The sequence below is a fragment of the Anabrus simplex genome, chromosome 6 (assembly GCF_040414725.1).
Source record: "Anabrus simplex isolate iqAnaSimp1 chromosome 6, ASM4041472v1, whole genome shotgun sequence".
In the NCBI taxonomy this organism is placed as follows: Eukaryota; Metazoa; Arthropoda; class Insecta; order Orthoptera; family Tettigoniidae; genus Anabrus; species Anabrus simplex.
This window is the reverse complement of record NC_090270.1, coordinates 285,562,537-285,589,029: the sequence shown is the minus strand read 5'-3', so window position 1 is coordinate 285,589,029 and position 26,493 is coordinate 285,562,537. Positions and strand designations below refer to the sequence as shown.

General features: G+C 40.0%; 1 protein-coding gene across 2 annotated transcripts in view; it reads left to right on the top strand.

Annotated features, from left to right (window-relative positions):
* Positions 1-26,493, top strand: part of LOC136876466 (uncharacterized) — a 468,653-nt gene that overhangs the window by 125,828 nt on the left and 316,332 nt on the right. For both annotated transcript variants that reach the window (XR_011018471.1, XM_068228445.1), the window contains exon 5: positions 18,399-18,524. Coding sequence is in view for 1 of the 2 variants with exons in the window: in XM_068228445.1 (XP_068084546.1) it covers positions 18,399-18,524 (126 nt within the window). In the remaining variant the exon portion in view is untranslated. The remainder of the gene's footprint in view (positions 1-18,398; positions 18,525-26,493) is intronic.

Genomic DNA, 26,493 nt, shown 5'->3' with positions numbered 1-26,493 from the left:
TGTAGCTTGAAGACAAAGCGTTGTTCTCAGGACCAACACGCCGTATGACGATTCGTTCCTGCAGCCTCTCGGTCTACGAATGACTCTGATATGCCCTGGCGGCCTTAATTTATAATTCCGGGTGGCGTCATCAAGCCACTTGGCTGCGTGCAATCTTAGCGTGCCCGGGAAAATTTTCCCGCATTAATTATCATGAGCGCAACTTAGCGAATGCATTAATTAATGCAGCCCTAATGCCTATCAAAATAAAGCAGAAATAATACAGGTTGCAATTCTTGCCTCAAATCCAATGCAACTCTTCTGTAACCAAAGATATTAATTTATTTCATTCTTCCCTCCTAGAATAAGTTTAGCCGGGAACTGGAAGAGCGTCCCCAAGCTTCATCAAGAGGCTTCGCTTTGGACATAACTCCTTCTAATGGGTTCTGGAGATTTCTCATAATGACGCTCGCGCTCACTTCACATAAGAACGCTTCTTCTGGACCCCTTTATGACATATACTGTAAGACATCGGCTTCGTGGGTGGCCTAGTATTATTCCACTATCCAATACTCAAATTGATATAATTGCACCAATGAACAGAATGGTTCAATATATAGGCTTCCGATAAGCTCACCTGCATCCCATTGTCCACATATTTTTTCGATTGGGTGGTGCTCTTCTCATCGCTAACTTCGCTCTCTCAACCGGCCCAAGCAACAACAACTGGGCTGATGCCTTGTTGGCTGTTGCCCTTCCTCATCATGTTCTCACCTTCTTTTCTTATAAAGAATGTGGACACTACTCATACTCCCGACGCTATTCGCACCGATATTGCCGAAAATGGAGTTGGTATCCGAGTAGTCCTTCGTCTTCAAGATGCTCTGTCCGGCCAACCCTCTCCAGATGTCGTGGCCTTTCTGCAACGTCGAACGAAGCGTTTCACCTCCTCCGCTTTGGACGTCTCTTAGTTCTCGGTGCTTGGCGTGAACTCCGTCCTACTCCCCCCCATATTCTCGAACAACTGGCCAAGGATCCCGATTTCCCTATTAGTCACTACTGCTCTAACCACTACCCCTCCTATCACCACCGCCTCTGTTCCCCTCCTTCCCACTGCTACCACCACTGTTACCACCACTTTTACCACCACCGTCACCACCTCTGTTCATTTTTCTCCGTCTTGCTCTACCTCCACCCTTACTTATAGCCATTCCTCTCCAATAATGTCCACACCTGCTACGTCTCTCGCTACTCCTATCTCTCGTCCCCCCACTCCTCCTGCGACCATCCAGGGTGCTACAGTTGCAGCTCCGCCCGTCTCACAAGGCCATGACGTTTCCTCTACTGCTGTTCCACAGTCGTCTTTATTGCCGAGCTGTGTCATCCGTGGGATTGCCCCTGACGTCCCTGAACTGGCTATCCTGCAGGAACTACAACAAGCGGGAGTCCCTGTCCGCAGAGTGTTTCGAATCTACAACACTGACGGTCCGACCTTCATGGTGCGCCTTCGCCTTGCATCACTTGCCGACGTAGACCATCTCATTGCCAACGGCACTCGCTTTCGAGGGCGCCTCCATTGTGTGGAACGCTCTCGCTCTTCACCGCGGCTTGACCGTTCCTCCCGTCTTCCACCCTCTCCTTCATCTCCGCCTCCCACGCCACCCACCCCCTCGTCGCCACCTGTTAATCTCCCCGCCCCACATTCTAACTTCTTTCTCTCACCGCTCCCTACTTTCGAACTTCTCCGACTCCTTGCCACGTCTATCACAAACATTACCACTACACTCTATTACCTTCTGCTCCTACATTACCCGACCCTTCACACTACCCTTTTGTCACCTGTCACTATGTAATATGCTTCTGTACTATGTCATATGTACTTGTCTCTCTCTGTAGAACCTTTCGACATGCGCGCCCGAGATACGTTCATATAATTACATGTCTGGTTTTCTCTTCTCCGGGTCTTTGTGGGGGTTGGCCTGTGCGGGGTGCTTTGCGGTTCTTCCCTGGGGTCCGTCTTGCTGTGATGGTCCCTCCGCGCCTCCTTCCATACTTTTCTCCCCTTTCGGGCATGTACAATACATGCCTTTCTATATTTTGTTTTTGTTTCTCCTTCGATGGCTGAAGAGCTCCATTGTTGAGCTGATGGCCCGCTTTCCCCCTTCTGGGGAAAGAATGAACATAACCCACTATAGGATAGGATAGGCTCACCTGCATACACCCAGCGTCAGTAGGTAGGGTCTGACACATCCCACTCTGACGAGTCTAGTGTCAGACCTAGGACAAAACGCTGGTTAATAGAGCAAACGCCTGAAAAGCCTTACATCTGATATGTTTTTGACATGCTCTATTGGTGAAAAAAATCTAATTCCCTCCATGGGAATTTAGAATTTTCCATTCGAAATGTGATAAACCCCCAGTCCCCAGGTCAGAGAAATTAAGAGTGATTCTGAGAATTGAACCGGGCCCATCGGACCAAAGGCAAGCATTCTATCCATTTTGCCACAAAGCCGGACTTTAGTTTACTAAACCTTAGGCTACTATCTCCACTGATCAGGTGTTGATTATTGACAGTAGCAGAGGCCAGGACAGTAGCTTGTGAAACAGCACTGACAACACAGCAGCCTACTCCGTTGGCTGTTTGCTGCAGCTCAGGACGCGTAGGGCTTGACATTCACTAAACCAACTATCAAAAAGCAGTAATCTAAATCTAGTGATAGCCCACGTCTTGTTCCCAGCAAACGCCACTGCTTGCTGCAATAACTTGCAGATATTGTTTACATGTGCTTGTAGTGACAATCAACCAAAATGGTGGTATACAGGTAGATCAGATGTGTGGTAGCTCTCTTAATTCTTATGAATAAAGGGAAAAAGAGGAGAGTGTAGGAAGGTTTGGGTTAGGACTGGATACTCAGAAGACCATAGTATGGAGCCTACAATATTCTGCTGCAAGAATTGAGAGTAGAGAATGCAGATAGCTTCCAAACTTTTGTAGAATATCTACGAATGATCTGGAGTATTTGTTGAAATTAATTAGAACAAACTGGAAATTTGCTGCCTGACAAAGTTTCTGCATGATTTTCTCCTTGAAATCAAACTCACAATAAACGGACCCACCCAGTTCATACCTGTGGTAAGCAACAAAAAGATACAAATCTGTTCAGTAAAACACTGCTAGAAAATATGATTCCACTTTCTAATTAATCTATTTCAACTTTGTACTTTTTGTCAACTTTACATTCGTTGCATGTGGGCACATTTTATGTCATATGATATTATTACTTTGTGGCCTAATATGTTCCAATGCCCAGTACCTGGCATTTCACTCATCTGAAAATACAGCTACTGCTTCCGTCAACTGGCTTATAAGAAGTCCCATCGAAATGTTTCTTTCACATTACACAATACTGTAGTTTAAAGGTTAGCATAGCTGGGGACCTGCCCTAACCAAACTCACTTCATCTTCTAAATAAGACGGGTGCAAAACATCATAAAATCACAACCCAAACCCCAGGGCACTGTACATTGACATCTCAACAAGCAGCTAAAGTAATACATATTCTGTCATGGGAACAAAAAATCCACAGTTTCGCTCTCAGAACCACAAAAAAAAAAGGCTATTGCTAAGGAATATATTTTGTCCAAAATCATTGCTATGCTACTCTTTATGAATTTCATAGGTGAAAAATACGGCCACCGAGACTTGGCTGGTATCCCAGAGGAGCCACTTTTTATTTTTAATAGTTTCTTCACTTCCTCGGGAAAAATGTGTTCTCAGGTTGTGCCATTTTCTCAGTATTTTCTTTGGTGGTACATTAAGGCCCTTTCCATTGGTGCTGAAAGCAGTGGGTATCTTAATTCTGTCTTTGAATTCACTGCTGTGAATATCCCAAATTTCTAGGAAGCTCTCAAATTTTTGTATTAATTCACCATTATCCTTCCTAGACCATTGAGTATATGTGTGGTGCTTGCTTGAATTGAATTATGTTTTCTAAATTAAATTACAATACACAGAGAAATAAATGTGTGAAATTTCATCACCTAGTGTATTTACCAACTTGCACCTTCCACTTGCAAAAAATAGGATCGGATTCTATCAGTGCAAGTAACTTATGGAAGCTCACGGCGTGTCCTTCACAATGCTAGCACAAGTCTGTCTGCAAGTGTCTTGCCCAAGAAATTGCTAATTGCCGCAAGTCAGCTTGATGAGGTATTTAGACTTGCAATTGGCGCAGAAAGTTGCCCTGTGCAAGTAATTGCTGCAATAACTTGCTAGTGTAAACGTAGCTTCAGATTTCTGGTGATGCAAGGATGGGGAGGGTAGTGGCCGAGGCCTTAATTAAGGAACAGCTGTAGCCTTGATGAAGGTTTTCATGGTTTCGTGGGGTTCAAAACCACTATCTCCCGATAGCAAGGTCACAGTTGGGTGACTTTAACCACATGGCCAACTCGCTTGGTACTTGGTAAATTAGTAACTTTTATAAGCTTAAAGAAATAGCAAAAGAAGAGCAAAAATGTTAAAGAGGTATTCATTTATCTCTCTCTCTCACTCTCATTCTCTCTGTCTTTTTTAAAAAGATATTCAGGGATTTTGATGTTCTGATACCTTCTCGAAGAGAGTTCCATAATTGAAAGCCAACGACAGTGAAAGAATTACTGTAAAGTTATTGTATATATTTTGGATGGTAGTGATGTACAGATGTAGCACATTCTTTCTCTTAAGGGCCCACCAAATCATATCCAGCAGTGTTCTATCATAGGCTTTTCCAGATCTCTAAAGAGTGTATGGAGATCATTCCTGTGCAGGTGGTAGGTACCTTTGAATGAGCATCCTAAGGGTAAACACATCATCTCTTGTACATCCGCCTGAACTGGATTTTAGTGATATTAGTTTCCTCCCTCAGTCTCCTCTCAGAGACTTTCTCCCAGAGTTCCTATCAGTCACTACTGATCTGCATTTAGGGCACTTGCCCAGGTAGCAGATTCCCTATCTGTTGTTTTCCTAGCCTTTTCTAAAATGATTTCAAAGAAATAGGAAATTTATTGAACATCTCCCTTGGTAAGTTATTCCAAACCCTAACCCCTTTCTATAAACAAATATTTGGCTCAGTTTGTCCTCTTGAATTCCAACTTTATCTTCATATTGTGGTCTTTCCTATTTTTAAAGACACCACTCAAACTTATTCATCTACTAATGTCATTCCACGCCATCTCTCCACTGACAGCTCGGAACTTGCCACTTGACTATTTGACTTGACTATTTCACAATATTTGTACCCACTTGAATGGAATTTTTTCTTGAGACATACCAATGATAAATTAACTAATATACTAGACAAAAAACTAAAAACATTTGACCTTAAGCTGGTTCATCTGAAGGAAACTTGCAAGTGATTAATATCATTGTAGATCCGTATTGAAAGTTATTGTACTTGCTAAAAGAATTAATTGTTTATTGTTCATACACCTATTCAATACATATAATCATAAGAAATTTTAGGATTTTATCCTTTTTATATTAGATAATATGGGACATGTTTGAAACTTGGCTTAGTACTAAAATTTCTGAAACCATTACAAAGGGAAAACATTCCAACTCAAGAATTAATTGATACCCAGAATAAGGTTAACAACATCCGGTTAAGAAATGAAATGAAACTACTATATAAGAAAAAAATCACTTTTGAATTTCCAACTATATCGGGCGCACTTGACTATTTCACAATATTTGTACCCACTTGAATGGAATTTTTTCTTGAGACATACCAATGATAAATTAACTAATATACTAGACAAAAAACTAAAAACATTAGACCTTAATCTGGTTCGTCTGAAGGAAACTAAGCCCAAAATGTTTGATCATAATAATAATACAAGAATCCCCATCACTTTGTTAAAAAACATTCCTACCACAATCAACTTATCTGACACCACTTTCTCTGACAATGATATGAATCTCCTTAACAAAGGTCTAAAATATAATTGGCCCAGTCAACAAAAAATCGACAATATAATCACCACAATCATGGAGGCTGAGTCTAATATAGATAAACAAATTGCTTTGGAGAAACAAAATGACATCAGATATGAAATAAAAAGAAACTACCCACCCTTGCTAAAGAAATAAAAACTAACAAAAATTCTATCCTTTCGAAACAGGCCCAAGAATTTAAAACCAAACTCTCGTATTTAAGTCCCATTTACATTTGTACACTCAGCTGCTGTTCTTGGAGTTTAAAAGATATGGTTGTAAAATTGCATGAGTAAAAGATTAGTCTTCATGAAGACTTAGAGTTGATGAATTGACCAACAAGCAAGATACGAATGTTCATGTGCACGAAATGTTTTTTATATATTGTATTTTATCCTGTACATATATATATATATAAGTTAGTTTAAGTGAAGATATGTTTTATACACTAATTTTAGGACCTCAACATAATATTTTAGACATACAGTTGCAATATTGTACATACTGACATATATGCCAATTCACGATAAGACATGCCCCATTTGTATGTGACTAAATGCACATCATCATATAACATTCCTTTGACAATGCAATTTAATCAAAGCTTCATCATATAAATATGTATTCATGGTTCAGCTGAAGATGACCTTGTATATGGGGTCGAAACCGGTCCTGTAGCTTAATATAAGCAATAAAAAACAAGTATTGATTGGTGGAAATTCTTTCCTATTTGTAATTGTGTAATTCGTCAATACGGAAATGAAGATTATAGATTATGATTATTACCCATATTCGTTGTATTCTCTTAACTTTTATATATGTTCTTTCTGTTGCTGTAAATGTTTTTTCTGTTGCTGTAAATGTTTCTCTCTCTCTCTCACGTGTCCACACTTTTTCGGCTGGGTGGCCCTCTTCTCTGCGCATACTCAGTCGGCCCAAGAATAATTAAACGGGCAGACGCCTAGTTGGCTGTCGCCTTCCCCACTCCACGATGTTTTACACCTGTCTTATTCAGGATGTGGACACCACTCTCCCCGACCTGTTTATTCGCTGTGACATCGGCCAGGCTGGTTACCCCATCTACGATGTCCAGCGGCTCCAGGACGACTTCACTGGTCAACTTTCGACGGAGGTTCTGGCCTTCTTCCTCCATTCAGAGGCCCCAGGAGCCCTGATCTCCAACGGCGCAACCATCAACGGCAGGCTCCATGAAGTGGTCTCTACTCCGGAGGAACTCATCGAGGCGTGGCGCCACCATCTTCATCCCATTTCCACTGTTCATGTCCGTCAGCCTCACACATCCCCACCGTCTCCAGCGCCCCCCTCCGTCATAACGACCACTCTCATCACTACTACTACCCCTACCACTACCATCACCACTTCTGCGCATATTACCCCATCTACTTCTCTTCTTCATACAGCAACTAGCCACCTCACTCCTATCATGTCCACTCCCACCACCTCCCTCTCTACCACACTATCCAGTCCACACCCGCCTCCTGTCACCTACATGGATGCCGCCCTTACAGCTCAGCAAATCTCCCGCGCCGAAGCAACCACAGCAACGCCAACTCACCAGCAGTCTCCATCTCCGAGCTGTGTCATCCGTGGCATTGACCCCCCCGTCGCCGACCAGGACATCCTGGAGGAACTACAACTGGCAGGCGTCCCCGCCCATTGGGCATTTCGTATCTTCAACACCAACGGCCCAACCTTCATGGTGCGCATCCAACTCTCCTCTGCAGCCAACGTAGACCATCTACTCACCACCGGCGTCCGTTTTCACGGGCGGACTTATCGAGTGGAGCCCTCTCGCTCCCCACCCCACCCCGACCGCTCCCCTCCTCTTACCCCTTCTCATAGCCCGCCGCCCGTCCCGCCACCCAACCCCACCCCCGCAAGCTGTCCCCCTACCCGCTCCACAACCGAACTTCCTCATATCGCCCTTCCCGACTCTAGACCTCCTTCGCCTACTAGCCACTTCCATTACCAACATAACCACGACCCTTTACTACCTTCTCTCACAATCCTACCCTCCTCGTTACTCCACCTTTCTCCCAGCACAATTTATGTAATTTATGTAATTCTCTGTAAATACTGTCACTTTCTGTAACGCACGCCCGAAATACATCGGAATTAAATAAATCAATTGTCCCCTCTTCCCCCGGTGTTTACGGGGGTTTGCCTACACGGGGTGCTTGGGTGCTTTGTGGGTCTTCCCTGGGTCCTGGCTTTTTTGTGACGGTGCCTTTACGCCAGATTCATTAACTATTTTCCCCCTCTGGTGTGTACAACACACACCCCCTACATTTTCTCTTTTTCACTAATTCTTTCCTTTACACGGCCGAAGAGCTCCTTAGTGGAGCTGATGGCTTGCCCCTCCTCGTCTGAGGAGAGGGAGTGAAATAACTTGTTTTCACTTCACTTCGCTTCGCTTCGCTGTAAATGTTTACGCTGGGCTCTATGCCGGTTTAACAATTTTTTTTTTTATATAGGTATGCACAATGCATACTCCTATATTTACATGTTTTACTAATTTCTCTTTGTACTTCTGTGGCCTAAGAGCTGCCCATTTGGCTGATGGCCCGCCTAACCGTCTTGGGTTAGGAGTTGAAATAACCTTTTGAAATAAAATAAAAAGTTCACCTGCATACACTCCAGCATCAGTGGGTAGGGTCTGACACATCCCACTCTGATGAGTCTAGTGTCAGACCTAAGGCAAAACGCTGGTTAATAGAGCAAACGCCTGAAGAGCCTTACATCTGATCTGTTTTTAACAATGACATTTACAATAAGATACAAATGTTGAAAACTATAAAAGCGGCTGGAATTTATAAGATTTCGAGGGGAAGGGCATTCATTTGCTGAGCAGATTTATGTTCTAAAATCACTTATAAAAATAAGATCAATAAGAAATCTGAAGAGGACAATCATAACCTTTGTTGATTTCAAAAAGGCATATGGTTCCATAGATCGTGGAGTGCTCATGAATGTTCTGCAGGAGTTTGGAGTGGATGAGAAATCTCTGGCTATAATTCGACAATCTCTTACAAACACCTTTTCTCAAGTCAAATTTATGGGCGAAACCTCAAATCCGTTTGAGATAAAAATGGGTTTGAGGCAAGGAGACAGCCTTTCTCCACTGCTCTTTAATTGCATTTTAGAAAAAGTTATTAGGGAATGGAGGTTGAGAATGACTGAAAATGGAATGAAGAATGGGGTAATGATAGGTTGTGGAAAAAATGCGATGATGTTAGACTGCCTTGCCTTCACAGATGATGTCGTTCTTTACAGACAACTGTCAAGCAACCAAGAAACAAGATGAAGAACTACAAATTGTTGCAGTCAAAACAGGGTTAAGAATCTCCTTCGAAAAAACAGCATTCATGGATTCTTTAAAAAGAAAGGCGACACGGACAGACTTGTTACACTGTATGGGGATATCCAGCATGTGCAAAAATGTAAATACCTGGGAGGAAAAGGAAGATGAAAAGGAGGGATTAAAGCAGAGGGTGAGAAAGATGGAGTTAGCATTCAGACTATGTCATGAAACCTATAAGTCCAAGTCCCTCTCAATTCAGGCCAAGTTGAAACATTACTGAACAGTGGTTAGAACGGAGTGCCTTTATGGAGCAGAAACCGTGATTAGGATGGCTGACCCAGTCCTTGAAAAGAGAGAAAGAAGATTCTTACAAAAAATCTTAGGCCCAACAAAGTCGACAAGTGATCCAAACACATTCCAGTTAAGATCAAATTTGGAGCTCTACAAGACAGTAGAAAGAGTCATGACTGTGATGTGGAAAAGGAGACTGACGTTTTATGGGCATATCAAAAGAATGAACCATGAGAGATTGGCAAGCAGGATACTTCTTCTGCAGGAAAAGTCGAAAAAACAACTGGGATGGCTTACACAGGTGCACAATGACTTGGCAGGAATAGATATCAAAGAGGAGGATATAAAAGAAAGGACATCATTTAGGAAGAAGGTTGCAGGGATGAGGGATACATCTGAAGAGCAACATGCGAAGCCATGGAACATCTCAGTAGAAGAGCGAGTAAGAAGAAGTTAAAGACTCAAGAATCTTTGGTGAAAGTGTAAAAAGAAGGGTGTCAGTCTGCGTGACAGAAGGAAGATTGTGTAAATGTGCCCCATAGGTGGCCGTATTGATAAATAATAAATAATAATAATTTTTGGTGAAATACTAAAGACAATGAAGGAGCCTCCGTGGCTCAGACGGCAGCACGTCGGCCTCTCACCGCTGGATACCGTGGTTCAAATACTGGTCGTTCCATGTGAGATTTGTGCTGGACAAAGCGGAGGTGGGACAGGTTTTTCACCAGGTACTCCGGTTTTCCCTGTCACCTTTCATTCCAGCAACACTCTCCATTCTCATTTCATAGCATCTATCAGTCATTAATAAATCACTTTGGGAGTGGCAACCCCATTGTACTAATAGCCTATATCTGCTTCATTCATTCCATCCCTGACCCAATCAATGACTGGAAAACAGGTTGTAGGTTTTCATTTTCACTAAAGACAACGAAGCCTCTGTGGCTCAGGTGGCAGTGCGTTGGTGTCTCACTGCTGGGTTCCGTGGTTCAAATCCCGGTCACTCCATGTGAGATTTGTGCTGGACAAAGCAGAGGCGGGATAGGTTTTCCTCCGGGTACTCCGGTTTTCCCTGTCATCTTTCATTCCAGCAACACTCTCCAATAAAATTTCATTTCATCTTTCAGTCATTAATCATTGCCCCAAGAGGAGTGTGACAGACCTCGGCAGCCGGCACAATTCCTGTCCTCGCCGCAAGATGGGGGCTTCATTCATTCCATCCCTGACCCAGTCACTGATTGGAAAACAGGTTTTAGGTTTTCATTCATTGATTTTTTTCACTAAAGACAATGCGTTAGGATATAGCACCATATCTGAAATACTTATTTGATCACATGAAGGAGCTATACCAAATGAAAAGAGAGTTGCTATAGTAGCCCCTGTGTATATAGGAAAGGGTGACAGACATAAAGCTGAAAATTACTGGCCAGTCAGCTTGATATGCATTGCATGTAAGCCTTGTGAAAGCATTCTTTCTGATTATATTAGACATGTTTGCAAAATTAATAACTCTGTTTGATAGAAGGCAGTTCAGGTTTAGGAAAGGTTATTCCACTGAAGCTCAACTGTAGGATTCCAGGAAGATACAGCAGATATCTGGATTCAGGAAGTCAAATGGACTGTATTGTGATTGACCTGTCTAAGGCATTTGATAGGATAGATCATGGGAGACTATTGGTAAAATTTGGTGCAATAGGACTAGACAAAAGAGTGACTGAGGGGTGGATGTATTTCTAGAAAGTAGATCTCAGAGAATTAGAGTAGGCGTAGCTTTATCTGACCCTGTAATAATTAAGAGGGGAATTCCTCAAGGCAGTATTATCGGACCATTATGTTTTCTTATATATATAATTGGTATGAGCAAGGAAGTGGAATCAGAGGTAAGGCTTTTTGAAGATGATGTTTTCCTGTATAGAGTAATAAATAAGTTACAAGAATATGAGCAACTGCAAAATGACCTCAATAATGTTGTGAGATGGACAGTATGCAATGGTATGATGATAATCAGGGTTAAAAGTCAGGTTGTGAGTATCACAAATAGGAAAAGTCCACTCAGTTTTAATTACTGCATTAATGGAGTGGAAGTTCCTTATGGGAATCATTGTAAGTACCTAGGTGTTAATATAAGGAAATATCTTCATTGTGGTAATCACATAAATGAGATTGTAAATAAATGGTACAGATCTCTGCACATGGTAATGAGGGTGTTCAGGGGTTGTAATAAGGGTGTAAAGAAGAGGGCATATAAGTCTCTGGTAAGACTGCAACTAGAGTACAGTATGATTCCAGTGTATGGGACCCTCACCAGGATTACTTAATTTGAGAAGAAAAAATCCAAAGGAATGCAGCTCGATTTATTCTGGGTGATGCAGCATCTACCTTTCCTAGAACTATTCAACTTTCAACATCCTTGCACTTCTCCTTCAGCCATTCTTCCTTAACCATCCTGTAGTTCCTAACCACTTCATTCTTTAATAGCCTGTATTCCTTTTTGCCCTTTTCATTTTTGGCATTCTTGTACTTTCGTTGCTCATCAATGAGGTCTAGTAACTCCTGGGTTATCCATTGATTCTTAGTTAATCTTTACTTTCTTCCTAACATTTCTTCAGCATACCTAGATGCTCATTCGTCATGACTGTCCATTCTTCCTCTATTGTGTTTCCTTCAGTCTTTTCACTTAGTTTTCATGAAACAGTACCTCACACTCTTTTCTTTCAACTTGTCTAGGTCCCATCTCCTTGTATGCCTTCCTTCCTTCAACTTCTTCAACTACAGATGGCATTTCATGACCAGCAAGTTGTGGTCAGAGTCCACGTATGTTCCTGGGAAAGTTTTGCAACCTAATGCCTGGTTTCTGAATCTCTGCCTAATCATAATGATGTCTATTTGATACCTTCCAGTATCTCCAAGTCTCGTCCACGTATACAGCCGTCGTTTGATGCCTTTGAACCAAGTATTAGCAAGGACTAAATTATGATCGGTGCAGAATTCAACCAGCTGACTTCCTCTTTTATTCTTTGTCCCAATCCAAATTCTCCTACTGTATTACCTTCTCTTCCTTGGCCTACCACTGCATTCCAGTCTCTCATCACAATTAGATTCTCATCACCTTTTACATACTGTATTAAAACTTCTATAACTTCATATATTCTTTCAGTTTCTTCATGATCTGCTGAACTAATAGGCATATAGACCTGCACTATTGTGGTGGGCATTGGTTTGGTGTCTATCTTCACAACAATAATCCTTTCACTTTGCTGGTCATAGCAGCTTAACCGCTGTCCTATTTTGTTATTCATTATTAATATTTATATTATGTATTTATATTATTTATTTGTATTAATATTATTATTTCCCTGGCTCGATTTTTTGTTTATAATTCTGTAGTCACCTGACTAAAAATACTGCTCTTCTTGCCAATGTACTTCACTTATACCAACTACATCTAAGTTTAGTCTATCCATCACCCTTTCAGATTCTCTAACCTACCACAATGACTCAAACTTCTAACATTCCACACTCCAACTTGCAGAATGTCAGTATCCATCTTGCTGATGATTGTTCCCTCTTGTATAGTCCCCACCCAGAGATCCAAATGGGGGACTATTTAACATCCAGAATATTTTACCCAGGAGGAGACCATCATCAATACGTCATTCATACAGAGAATGCTGCATGTTCTTGAGAGTTAGTTCCAGCTGTAGTTTCCTGTTGCTTTCATCTGTGTAGCAGTATAAACACAGCTAAGCCATGTTGAGTATTATTACAAGGCCATTTCAGTTAAGCATCCAGACTGCCATCTTGCAAATTCCAAAAGGCTGCTACCTCCATTTCGACGTTGTCATTGTTATCATAGGTAAATTTCAATACTTCTTTAGTATTAGTCACCTCCTCTGTTTGGAAATTATCCTTGTAACCAACAACCCTTATATACTGCAGAATGAATACTTCTGCCTTTTCAATATCCTCACATACACACTCCCCTCGTTCATCAATGATTCCTGGAATGTCTTTCTTGGAACCTGTTTCTGCCTTAAAGTAAGTATACATACCCTTCCATTTTACACTAAAATGTGCATGACTGCCAGTTATGCTTGCCATCATGTTATCCTTAGCTGACTTCTTTGCTAGATTCAATTTCCTAGTAAGTTCCTTCAATTTCTCCTTACTTCCACAGCCATTTCTAACTCTATTTCTTTCCAATTTGCACCTCCTTCTTAGTCTCTTTATTTCTCTGTTATAATAAAGTGGGTATTTACGATTCCTTACCACCTTTAAATGTACAAAGCTATTTTCACATGCCTGAACAATTGCTTTAAACCCATCTCAGAGTCTGTTTACATTTTTATTTACTGTTTTCCACCGATCATAGTTACTTATTAAAAACTCCCTCATGCCTGTTTTATCAGCCATATGGTACTGCCTAATAGTCCTACTTTAAAGACCTTCCTTTGTATCACATTTATATTTTACTATGACAAAAACAACTTCATGATCATTAATACCATCTATTACTTCAGTTTCTCTACAGAGCTCATTTGGTTTTACCAGCACCACGTCCTGAATATTCTTCCCTCTAGTTGGTTCCATTACTTTCTGAATCAGCTGTCCTTCCCATATTAACTTATTTCCCATTTGTTCACATTACCTCCCAATTCACATTTGGTAAATTGATCTCCCGCTACAATCATGTTACTTTCCATGTCGTTTTCCATATAGCTGATTATCTTATCACATAATTCTGAATCATCGTCAGTGCTACCCTTTCCCGGTCTGTACACTCCAAAGACATCAAATTCCCTATTATCTTTAGAAATGAGTCTTACACCTAGAATTTCGGTTTGTCATCTGTAACTTTTTCGTAGCTTACTAAATCTACTTTCAACAGAATTCATATTCCCCCTCCTACCATTTCTATCCTATCTCTACGATACAAACTCCAGTTCCTTGAGAACATTTCTGCACCCATTATATCATTTCTCTGCCATGATTCAACTCCTATTATAACATCTGGTAAGCATAATATACCCATTCAATTACCGGTACTTAATTTTATTCCTTTCTTTACTTTACTTCTACAGTTCAACACTATTATTTTTATGTCATCCCCACTTGATGTCCAGATCACTGTACCCTTATCACCGCTCCCTAGACCACCCCGTTTCCCTGAATGTACCTCCCTATAACCCTTTTAAACAAATTTCCTATCTTATACGTACCACTGCGTTTTAAGTTAAGGTCATCTGAGCGCAGATCTCTATCTCCTACCCACCCGTTAGGATCTAGAAATCTCACTCCCAGTTTCCCACATACCCACTCCCTAGTGTCATTTACACCTTCCAGTCAGTATCCCTCCTACACAGTATTTCACTGATAACAATCTCCGCTTCCTTAAACTTCACCCTGCTGCATTTACCAGATGCCACACATCCCCAACTATGTTGGTACTTATACCTGCTTTCCTTAGGTTGTTGATACCAATGTGAAACACTACCACCTTCTCCTTTCCCTCCTCCTTCTCTTCTACTTTCCTTAATGTCTGCCTCAAGCTAATTCTGGATAACACTCTACCCTGATTCCCTTTCCTCCACACACTTTCCCCACATGTCTAACAATGGAATTCACCATGACCAGAGCCTCAATTCTAGCCACCTCATTTGATCCCCTCCCCTCCTGGTCAGCCCTACCTTTCCTGACAGCTGCAGAGGCTACTTCCTTCTCCTTTTTCTCCCTCCCATGACCCTGTTCCTATCCTATACTCTACATTTTCCTTTCCTACCTTTTCCCTTCCTCCTACTTCCACCCTTCTCAGCAACAGCTCCCTGTTCATCTTTCCTCTGTTGTTCTACCTGCAGTGACTCATACCAGTTTACCTGTCCTGATTTCTGATTCTGAATAGAGCCCTTAACCTGCAATTTCATTTCCCTTAGAACATTAGACAACCTGTCTTCTACAGTTCCCCCCCTTTCCTTCCCATCCCTCTTGTACACCTACTGTATCCTGTACATTGTTTGAGGGAGGTTTACCTTCCTGTCTTCTGAGATAATCCTAATTATCTCCATCAAACTCTCCAACTCCGCCCTCATACTCCTTAATGTCTGGCAACACCCACAGTTCCTACACTTTCATTCCTTAGCCATTCTTTACAGAAAAAAGAAAAGAAAAGGAAAAATAAAATAATTTATTATGTGAAAAAAATGAAAGGAAAGAAATATTGTCTAGGATAGTACACAAAGATCACACGACAGTAAGGTCATTAATATACTACTGCACTACAATACTACTTAGTCGTACATTATTTTTATCCTACAACACCCTAACAGGATAAAAACTGCCATTAATTATGAAATACCGAAAGGAACTCACATGAATTACATAATTCTAAACTGCAGTTAAGCCCATCCTAAATATAACAACAGAATTCTAGTAAGAGAGTTTCTACAGATACTTCTACTATACTACACAAATATTTTACAATAATAGAAAAAGCACACTAATTTCTAATAAGATACTATAATACACTACAATAATTTTAAACTGCATTCAGACATATTTCAATTTAATTGTGATACATTTCAATACGGGACATTATAAAATTTTAATCTTTAAATTCAGACATATCCTAATTACAATATATAACTACTAAGCGCAAACAGAAATGATAATTGCAAGTTTGAAATTCACATGACCTACTCAAAGATTACCAACAAAGCTAAATGCGTAGACAGATTATAACTATTAGTACTATTTTGTCCTACTATGCTCTAATAGATACACACAAAAGATATACACACAAAAATACACACGAATATAGCAGGCAAGATACTATCTAACATATCATGTCTACACTACAATTCTCAACTGAAATGTGGTTATATGATTTTTACAGCTAGTGGATTACTATTATTTTCCCTACTATGCAGGAGGGAGAATAGAAGTGTCCTTAAGTGCTGAAAAATAAGAAGTTGTCTACAATAATTACCCAAAAAAGAAAAGAAAAAAGAATTCTCTCGAAACTACACCAGTTTTTTTTTTTTTTTTTTTTGGCAATGGCTTTACGTCGCACCGACACAGATCAGTCTTATGGCGATGATGGGATAGGAAAGGCCTAGGAGTGGAAGGAAGTGGCCATGGCCTTAATTAAGGTACAGCCCCAGCATTTGCCTGGTGTGAAAATGGGAAACCATGGAAAACCATCTTCAGAGCTGCCGACAGTGGGATTCGAACCCCCTATCTCCCGGGTGCGAGCTCACAGCCGCGCGCCTCTACGCGCATGGCCAACTCGCCTGGTAACTACACCAGTGACTTGAACTGCATTATTATTGAGATATAGGAATTTGATTATAAATATTTTACTCGATGAATAAATGAAGGTGCAAATTACAAAGTATGCTAGGGACTTAGAACTACAAATTATCAGAATACAGTAATCAGCTGATTCTTGTACTTGTTTACTCAACTATCATACACTTTTTGATCTCATCGGAATGCAGAAAACAATCGTCAACAGTCTAAAGACTTTTGAGTAATTATCCTGTGAAATGCCGTGTATTCTCTTAAAGTTCTTTTTAAATCAAAGTTTACAGGCGTATCGTGTCATTCAATTGATAAATTATTACCTTTGGGATATTTTGAATGGATATCTATATGAAATACTGGAAAAATCTGTGGAAGTTACAACTCCTTATGATAACTTGCCTTTGTAAGTATTATACCAAGATAGTTTTTAAAAAATTTAAAAAGTTAATATTAATCCCTTGGTTAAGGTTAGGTTGAATGGAGGATCCCACTTTCCAATACTTATTTGTTTTTTTATTGCTAAGCCATCTTAAAATCTAATGACAATATTAAAATGTACATGTTTCATTCCTAATATGTAACGTCTTCAGCTTATGATGATGATGATGATGATAATAATAATATAAAATGTTCCTTCATGTTGGGCTAGAACCTCAACAAGTCAATATTCGAGTTTGAGATAAAATCTGACTTAAGGGACCAGCTTTTGACATTTTTTTGTATCTTTCTTAGCTGAAGATGTTCCATATTAGGAATGAAACATGTACTTTTTCATATTGTAATTAGATTTTAAGCTGGATTAGCAATAAAAGACAAATAATTATTGAAAGGTTTGGATTTTCCATTCAACCTAACCTGAGTTGATGCCAATATGGGACAAAAATTATATTTATAAGTTGTAATCCCTTGGTGGTTACCACTCCTGTGAATCCCCTTTGTTTCTATATGGGGATAATAGTGCTCTTCCTCCATTATTGAGGGTTTTTTCCACAAACAAAGATTTTAATGAAGAGATCTGTAAACCATTGGATGCCTCTTTCTATCATTCTCTTTCAAGCTTCTATAGAGAGATCATCTGGACCTGGGGCCTTCTGTTATATTTCCCATACCCTGTCCACATCATCACAAGAGATTGTACCTACCAAACCAATATTGGCTGGAAGTTCTCCATGCGGTTCCTTGGAATTTTCTTCATTGAGTAGTTTTTAAAGATATTTTTCCAGTGGCTCTTAATATCCTCTTCCATAATCAAGACAGAGTTTCATTTGTCTCTTATACAACAGATGTGCAATATGTCCCTCCCTGTCCGTTCCCTTAAGCTTTTCTGCCATATATTGGACAAATATTACTTAATGATAAAATATGATAAAATGCAATTGGATGTCCAATGAAATCTGTGTTATCATATTCACAAAAACTAGAAATATGTTTCATTTAATTTTAATGTTTTAAAGAGAGACTAAGGTATAAATATAATATATCATAGAAACCCATGCATAAATTATTATATTAAAGTGTGTTTTTTTTTTTTTTTTGCAGATCCACTTACAAGTAACCGTCAGCTGCTGTGCAGACCTATGGATTCCAAATGTCCATCGGAAAGAGCTGGTAATTGGACTTATAAAAGAATACAGATGGAAGATTTGTCACAGGTTGTAGCTGTTGGTAAGTGTTTGTTTATATCTGATAAGATAGTGAGTCATGATGGCCTAGGGATTAATTCTGTGATAGTCGCTCACTTAACGAATGTCCAACTCGCTGGCTGAATGGTCAGTGGACTGGCCTTCGGTTCAGAGGGGCCCAGGTTCAATTCCTGGCCGGGTCGGGGATTTTAATCACTTCTGATTAATTCTTCTGGCTCGGGGGCTGGGTGTATTTGTCATCATATTCAGACAACCACTATAGAAACACGCAATAGTGATTACATCCCTCCATATAGGGTTGGTGTCAGGAAGGGGACCCAGCCGTAAAACAGAACCAAATCCACATGTGCAATGCAGTTCGCACCTGCAACCCCACAGGTTCATGGGAGACTCCCAGCTCTAATTAATAGCTTTCTGAGCGAAAGACTACAGCACATGGTCCTTAATGGATGCGATTCTTCTCCCACCACCGCCACCATCTTCTCTGGTGTCCCGAAGGGCAGTATCCTATGTCCCCTTCTTTTTGCCCTCTTTATTGATGACCTTATCGACACTGTTTCCCACCATTCGTGTGAAATCCTTCTCTTTGCAGATGATTGTAAAATCTTCAAGCAGATCGATTCTCCCACATATACAATCCAATGGCAAAATGCTCTTGATTCACTGTCAGGTTTGTGTACTACATGGCGTCTTAAACCTCATCCCTCCAAGTGTTCCACCATTTTGTTCACACTTCATAAATCCCACATTCTAGAAGAATATCACCTACTGAACCAACCAATTGCACTTGTTGACAATAAAAAGGACTTAGGAGTGCATTTTTACAGTAAATTATTGTTTGTCTCGCACATAAACAGGGTCACCTCACGTGCTATGTCACTCCATGGTTTACTCTACAGGTTTTCTGACATCACAGATGTAAATGCCCTCAGAGCATTCTACGTTTCCTGCATCTTACCTATTGTTGAATATGCCTCTCCAGTCTGGTCCATTTCTGCTTCTTCAAATCTCAGCCACCTTGACCATGTACAATCTTTTTTCTGTGCTATCATCAGAGCCAGGGTCCCTGCATGTCACAACTTAAGCACTATCCAAGTGCTTGGGAAACTGAAACTCAAGTTTATCTCTGCTTGGAGGAAAGTAGTCGACCTATAGCTACTATACAAAGCAGCTAATGGTCTATTTAGGTCTCCAGATATAGTTTCCTTATTCCCCCTCCACATGCCATCCTCTAGCCAGAATGAAGACCCTATTCCATATTCCTTACTCCTGGCTTTCTCTCACCCAAAGGTCCCTTTCTATACGTATTCCAGCAATGTTTAATACATTATCCATCAACATGAACCTAGACATCTTCCTAACGTTTCCTTCCTTCTGTCATGATATTTCTCATATAACTTAATTTTCCTTCTTGTTCTTTCCTGTTCTGCTCCTGTATTTACTGTAAATGTATCTTCCTTTGCTAATGTCGTTGTATATGTAAATATGTATTATATATGATTGTACAGTTTTTATTGTGTATATTTGTGTCCTTTGTAAATATTTATATATCTTTCATTCTAGATTAATATCTATTGTACATAGCTTGAGTCTTTGTAATTCGGTGTTATGCTGTTGCTGATCCTGAATAAATAAATAGATTAGTAAATAGAAAAAGCAGTAACAAAAGAGGAAGAAAAAGTCACTCACTTAACAAATCAATGAATTAGCAAACGAGCAACTTATGATTATTAACCATAGCAATACCAAGGGGGAAAGATGGGCCTTAGAACTCATTTTCTTTTTAACTTCAATTTCAGTGATCAATTATCTGCATTTAGCGTTGTTGCCCAGGTGGCAGATTCTCTATCAATTGTTCCCCTAGCCTTTTCTTTTTAATGTTTCAAAGAACTTGGAAACGTATTGAACATTTTCCTTGATAAATTATTCCAATCCCTTATGCCTCAATTTGCCCTCTTGAATTCCAACTTTATCTTCATATAATGATCTTTCCTGCTTTTAAAAGCTCCATTTAAGCTTATTTGTCTGAATATGTCATTCAACACCATCTCTCCACTGACCGCTTGGAACATACCACTAAATTGAGCATCTTCTGTTCTTACACCCAAATCTTCCCAGCCCAAAGTTTGCAGCATTTTTGTAACACTACTTTTTTTTTTTTTTTTTTTTTTTTTTTGAAAATCACCAAGAACAAATCGTGCTGCTTTCCTTTGAATCTTTTCCAGTTCTCGTGTCAAGTAGTCTTGGTGTGAGCCCCATACACTGGAGCCGTACTAATTGGGGTTTTGCCAGAGACTTACAGTATATACCCTCTTCTTTACATCATTACTACAACCCCTAAATACCCTCATAACCATGTGCAGAGATCTGTAACCTTTCTTTGCAACCTTGTTAATGTGATTACCCCAATACAGATCATTCCCTGTATTAATACCTAGGTACTTACAGTGATCCCCATGTGGTAGTGTCACCCCATGAAAACAGTAACTAAAATTGGAAGGACTTTTCCTCTTAGTGAAACAACCTGACTTTTCATCCTATTTACCTTCATACCATTGTCTGCTGTCCATCTAGCAACATTGTCTCGGTCACAATACTGTAACTTATTTACTACTCTATACAGTATAACATAATCTGCAAATAGACTTATCTGTAATTCCAGTTCTTTACCCATATCTTTTATACATTCAGGGTGGTCAGAAATAATGTGAACCAAGTACACAAGCATTAGAGTGTTGGTCATACTAATCAGCAATTTGAAAAAATTACGTCGATACCTTGCACCGTTGTCATTTTATCAGCTGCTGAAGTTATCCAATCAGATCTTTCATGGGCGAATTCAAATGGGTTTTACGAGGTGGTGTTGCTTGGTTGAGCTTGAGAGCCATGCCGAGCAGTGAGCATCAGACACTAACACACCATGGGTTTCAGCCAGTGCCACAGTAGCGCGCTTGCTATGGGCCGAGCCTATCAGCAGGGAGGTGCTTGTTTAAGTCCCTCCCATGGAGAAATTTATTTCCTGTACTGGCACTCTCAAGCTGGTCATAAGCCACGTGCAGATTTAGCAACACCCCCTCGTGAAGCCCATCTGAAGTCACCCGTGAAGTGATCTGACTGGCTAACTTCAGCATCTGATAAAATGACAATGGTACGAGATACTGATTAATTTTTTTTCAAATTGCTTATCAGTATGGCCAACACTACTGCTCATATACCTGGTTCACCTTGTTTCCCACCATCCTGTATATAAGAAAACATAAGGCAAAATGGTCAAATAATTTTGCTCACTAGCTTTTTTTTATCCCAAAAATCTTCATACAATGTGGAAAAGGCATCATTTTAACTAGTAATGTTGCAAAGCAGTGTATACTTCAGATAACTTACCTTTGGGTAATACACTATTTGCTACCTGTAAGTGTAATATTAATTTGGAAAATCACAATCAGAATAAATAAAGACAATATGCACTTCCAACTTAAGTTTTCACAACAGTTGTAAGCATCTTTGGAAGTGAATGGTTTGAAAATAGCAGGTACACGAATTATGTGAAGGTAAGAATTACGTGTGTAAATATGGTAAGTGTATATGATTAAATATATTTCTAGCCTTTCTACATGATGCACACTACAGTATTTTCTAACTTCTTTCCAATGCATACTCAACACTGAAAATGTATGAATGGAAAATAATTAAAAAGAAAGATCAGAAAACTTTGAATGCCCCCTGAAATTGAATTAGAAGAACATAGGTTGGGGTATTGAACATGTTCACCATTTTCAGCTGATTGATATTGACAACCATATGCTTAACACATATCTGCCCACTGTTGACATTGTTCAACAAGAATGTCTGAATATTGTTGATCTTGTATCAGTAGACAGAAAGAACATTTTTGAGGTGCATCGTTTACAGTTCATTGGTTTAACACTGCACAAAACAAAAACACTAGACATTCAGTTTTGCACCTCATAGAGTGAAATATGATTCTTCCATTGTGGAGAAGTTAAGTTACATTAGGAAATTTAAGATCGATTACCCCAAGCAAATCAGAGCTCCCCATGGAGCACAGAGCTCCCGGACAACACGTCCACTCTACGTGAGAAGCCAGAGCTCCCCGTGGAGCACACGGCTTCCGGACAACAAGTCCACTCTATGTGAGAAGCCAGAGCTCCTCATGGAGTACATAGCTTCTGGACAACACGTCCACTCTACGTGAGAAGCCAGAGCTTCCGATGGGGCACAGAGCTTCTGGACAACACGTCCCCTCTATGTGACAAGCCAGACCTCCCCATGGAGCACAGAGCTTCCAGACAACATGTCCACTCTACGTGAGAAGCCAGAGCTCCCCATAGAGCACAAAGCTTCCGGACAACACGTCCACTCTACGTGAGAAGCCAGAGCACCCCATGGAGCACAGAGCTTCCGGACAACACGACCACTTTGCGTGAGAAGCCAGAGCTCCCCGTGGAGCACAGAGCTTCTGGACAACATATCCACTCTACGTGAGAAGCCAGAGCTCCCCATGGAGCACAGGGCTCCCGGACAACATGCCCACTCTGCACGATCCCGAAGACAGAATGAAGCTACCCTGCAACGTGCATTCCCGAGGTAGCCTGCGCTGGGTGGTGCAACAGGAAGCACAATAAAATTAATGATCAATGATCGCACAGGAGTTACGGTTCGATTTTTTTAAACCAATAGAATTTGAATGTTTTAATTGATGCTTGTTGTCTTTTCCTTGGAAATTTCTCAAAGCTTGTTTCTTGTGAAAGTCCCAGAAAAATCAACACGTGCGGTACAGGGTGTCCCACAAATTCTGATGATAACATTTAATACAATTTTTAATGATCCAGAATTTAATTGAAGTAGGCCAAATACGTAAACACTTACAGCACACATCATAATTTACAGGACAAGAAACCTCAAAACACAAGATTATTAACATCAGTATGTTTTGAACTTAGATATTTCTGATAAATAGCTGACAGCAAACGGTTTACAAAAAATCCTCAAAAGCCACTTGATTTCTGAGCCGGTGCTGACAGGTGTGAAAACTACCGCACCATTAGTTTAGTATCTCATGCCTGCAAAATTTTAACACGTATTATTTACAGAAGAATGCAAAAACAAGTTGAAGCTGAGTTGGGAGAGGATCAATTTGGCTTCAGAAGAAATGTAGGAACACGTGAAGCAATCCTGACTTTACGTTTGATCTTAGAGGATCGAATCAAGAAGGACAAGCCCACGTACATGGCATTCGTAGATCTAGAAAAGGCATTCGATAATGTTGATTGGACCAAGTTATTTATGATTCTGAAGATGATAGGGATCAGATACCAAGAACGAAGAATTATCTACAATCTATATAAAAATCAGTCTGCAGTGATAAGAATCGAGGGCTTTGAAAAAGAAGCAGCAGTCCAGAAAGGAGTGAGGCAAGGCTGCAGTTTGTCCCCTCTCCTTTTCAATGTTTACATAGAACAGGCAGTAAAGGAAATCAAGGAGAAATTTGGAAAGGGAATCACAGTCCAAGGAGAGGAAATCAAAACTTTGAGATTTGCCGATGATATTGTTATTTTATCTGAGACTGCAGAAGATCTCGAGAAGTTGCTGAATGGTATGGACGAAGTCTTGGGTAAGGAGTACAAGATGAAAATAAATAAGTCCAAAACAAAAGTAATGGAGTGCAGTCAAACGAAGGCAGGTGATGTAGGAAATATTAAATTAGGAAATGAAGTCTTAAAGGAAGTAGATGAATATTGTTACTTGGGTAGTAAAATAACTAACGATGGCAGAAGTAAGGAGGACGTAAAATGCAGACTAGCACAAGCAAGGAAGAGCTTTCTTAAGAAAAGAAATTTGCTCGCTTCAAACATTGATATCAGAATTAGAAAGATGTTTTTGAAAACTTTCGTGTGGAGCGTGACATTGTATGGAAGTGAAACATGGACGATAACTAGCTCAGAAAGAAAGAGAATAGAAGCTTTTGAAATGTGGTGTTACAGAAGAATGCTGAAGGTGAGATGGATAGATCGAATCACGAATGAAGAGATACTGAATCAAATTGGTGAGAGGAGATCGATTAGGCTAAATTTGACGAGAAGAAGAGATAGAATGATAAGACACATCTTAAGACACCCAGGACTTGTTCAGTTGGTTTTTGAAGGAAGTGTAGGTGGTAAGAACGGTAGGGGTAGACCAAGGTATGAATATGACAAGCAGATTAGAGCAGATGTAGGATGCAATAGTTTCGTAGAAATGAAAAGGTTAGCACAGGATAGGGTGGCATGGAGAGATGCATCAAACCAGTCTATGGACTGATGACTCAAACAACAACAACATGAATGGAAACTTTCAAAGCGGTTAACATAACATCCTACTTCACACTTTATATAGTTCTTAACAGTATTTCTATGGCATGTAGCTCATCTAATTTGTGTTGCAGTTGAAACTATGATATTTCCAATGAAGTCCAAACCTGCTTCATCAGATATGCAACGTTTAGTAAATTTCAAACGCTTAAGCAATTGCAGGTCAAATAGAATAATTTCCTAAGTAACACTGCATAATATGATGAAGTAATCCTTTTTCAATACCTGCTTGGGTCATCCTGTAAACCTAAAAGGCATTATTCAAGCTGAAAATTAATGGAAATACTGCATAGCAGCAACAGATGGCTGTTTTACAGATATTCTCTTCTTTTATTTTGAACTCCAAAGTGCCATAAGTGGTATAAGTGGAATAACTGCTTTGTTTGATGCCAGAGTCATAACATTACCATCATTGAACCAAACAAGTGTTATCCCCGACTTGACATCAGTGACCTGGTCATAACTCCCTTGAGGAAGCTTTTTCACCATAGCTGGATCTTGCAGGGGAGCCTTATCAGTAAGATTATTGTGAATTGTACCCTTAGAGTCATGACCACTGTTAGCTAGCTTGCAGAAAAGCAATGTAAGTAGACCCCTGAGGCAATTTGCTTTTATAACTACTGAGCCTTAAATGCCAAGATCAAGACTGGTATTACCTGTACTTACGCCCTGGTATGGACCAGCTTGAAATAGATATCCTAGTATCAAATACATGAACAATACTCTGAAAGCAAACCTCATTGGTTTGTTATGGATGTGATGATCATTCCATGTCTTCCAAAGTATGGAACCATAGATTCATATGTACTGAAGTAAACATTGTTGGGAAAATAGTGTAGTACTTTATGTTTACATAATATCAAAGTGGCTGTACTTCTGTCAACTTGTCATTAGGATTCAGGCCATTGATGGTGGAAATGTGCAAATAATGAAACAGCTCCTCAAATCTGTATCAGGAAATTGAACTTGCAACTCCTGGATATGAATTTGTCAGTATTTTATCTACAGTCAATATAAAAATGTGAAAAACACAATTTAAATTAATTAATTACAACTCATTTTGGTTTATAAAGTGGTATAATCACTCATAATTAAAGTATAAGTCATTATAGGACTTTCCAATTAAATGAAACAGTGTACCCTGCTATGCCCACTTCCCCATTTTTGGGGCACTGAAATAAATGAGTCTCTGGAGTTTCCAAATGAATAAATTGTTTTAGAATTATTCTTCAAGTTGAAATGAATAAATATAAGTAATTGCTTTACTTACTTTTTATTCAGGGACATCTTGCCTGGTACTGCTAGCACATATTCGACAGTGGCTAACTGGTTGCCAGCGTTTTGCCCCAGTGTGCTAAGTTGAGCTCATCAGTTGGTAAACAGCACACCCACCAAGACGCATGGATAGTGCATACCATGCAGGCCACTGCGTAGGCTAATTGGAGCCACCAGCCATGCCAGTGCACTGTAAGAGACTTTGTCTCATTACCAAAATCCTATAGGAATCAACATCTATATCATCTGATGGCCAGGCAGGCATCAATTTTTGGTAATGAGACAAAGTCTCTCATAATGCATTGGCACTGCCGGTGGCTCCAAGTAGCCTACGGAGTGGCCTCC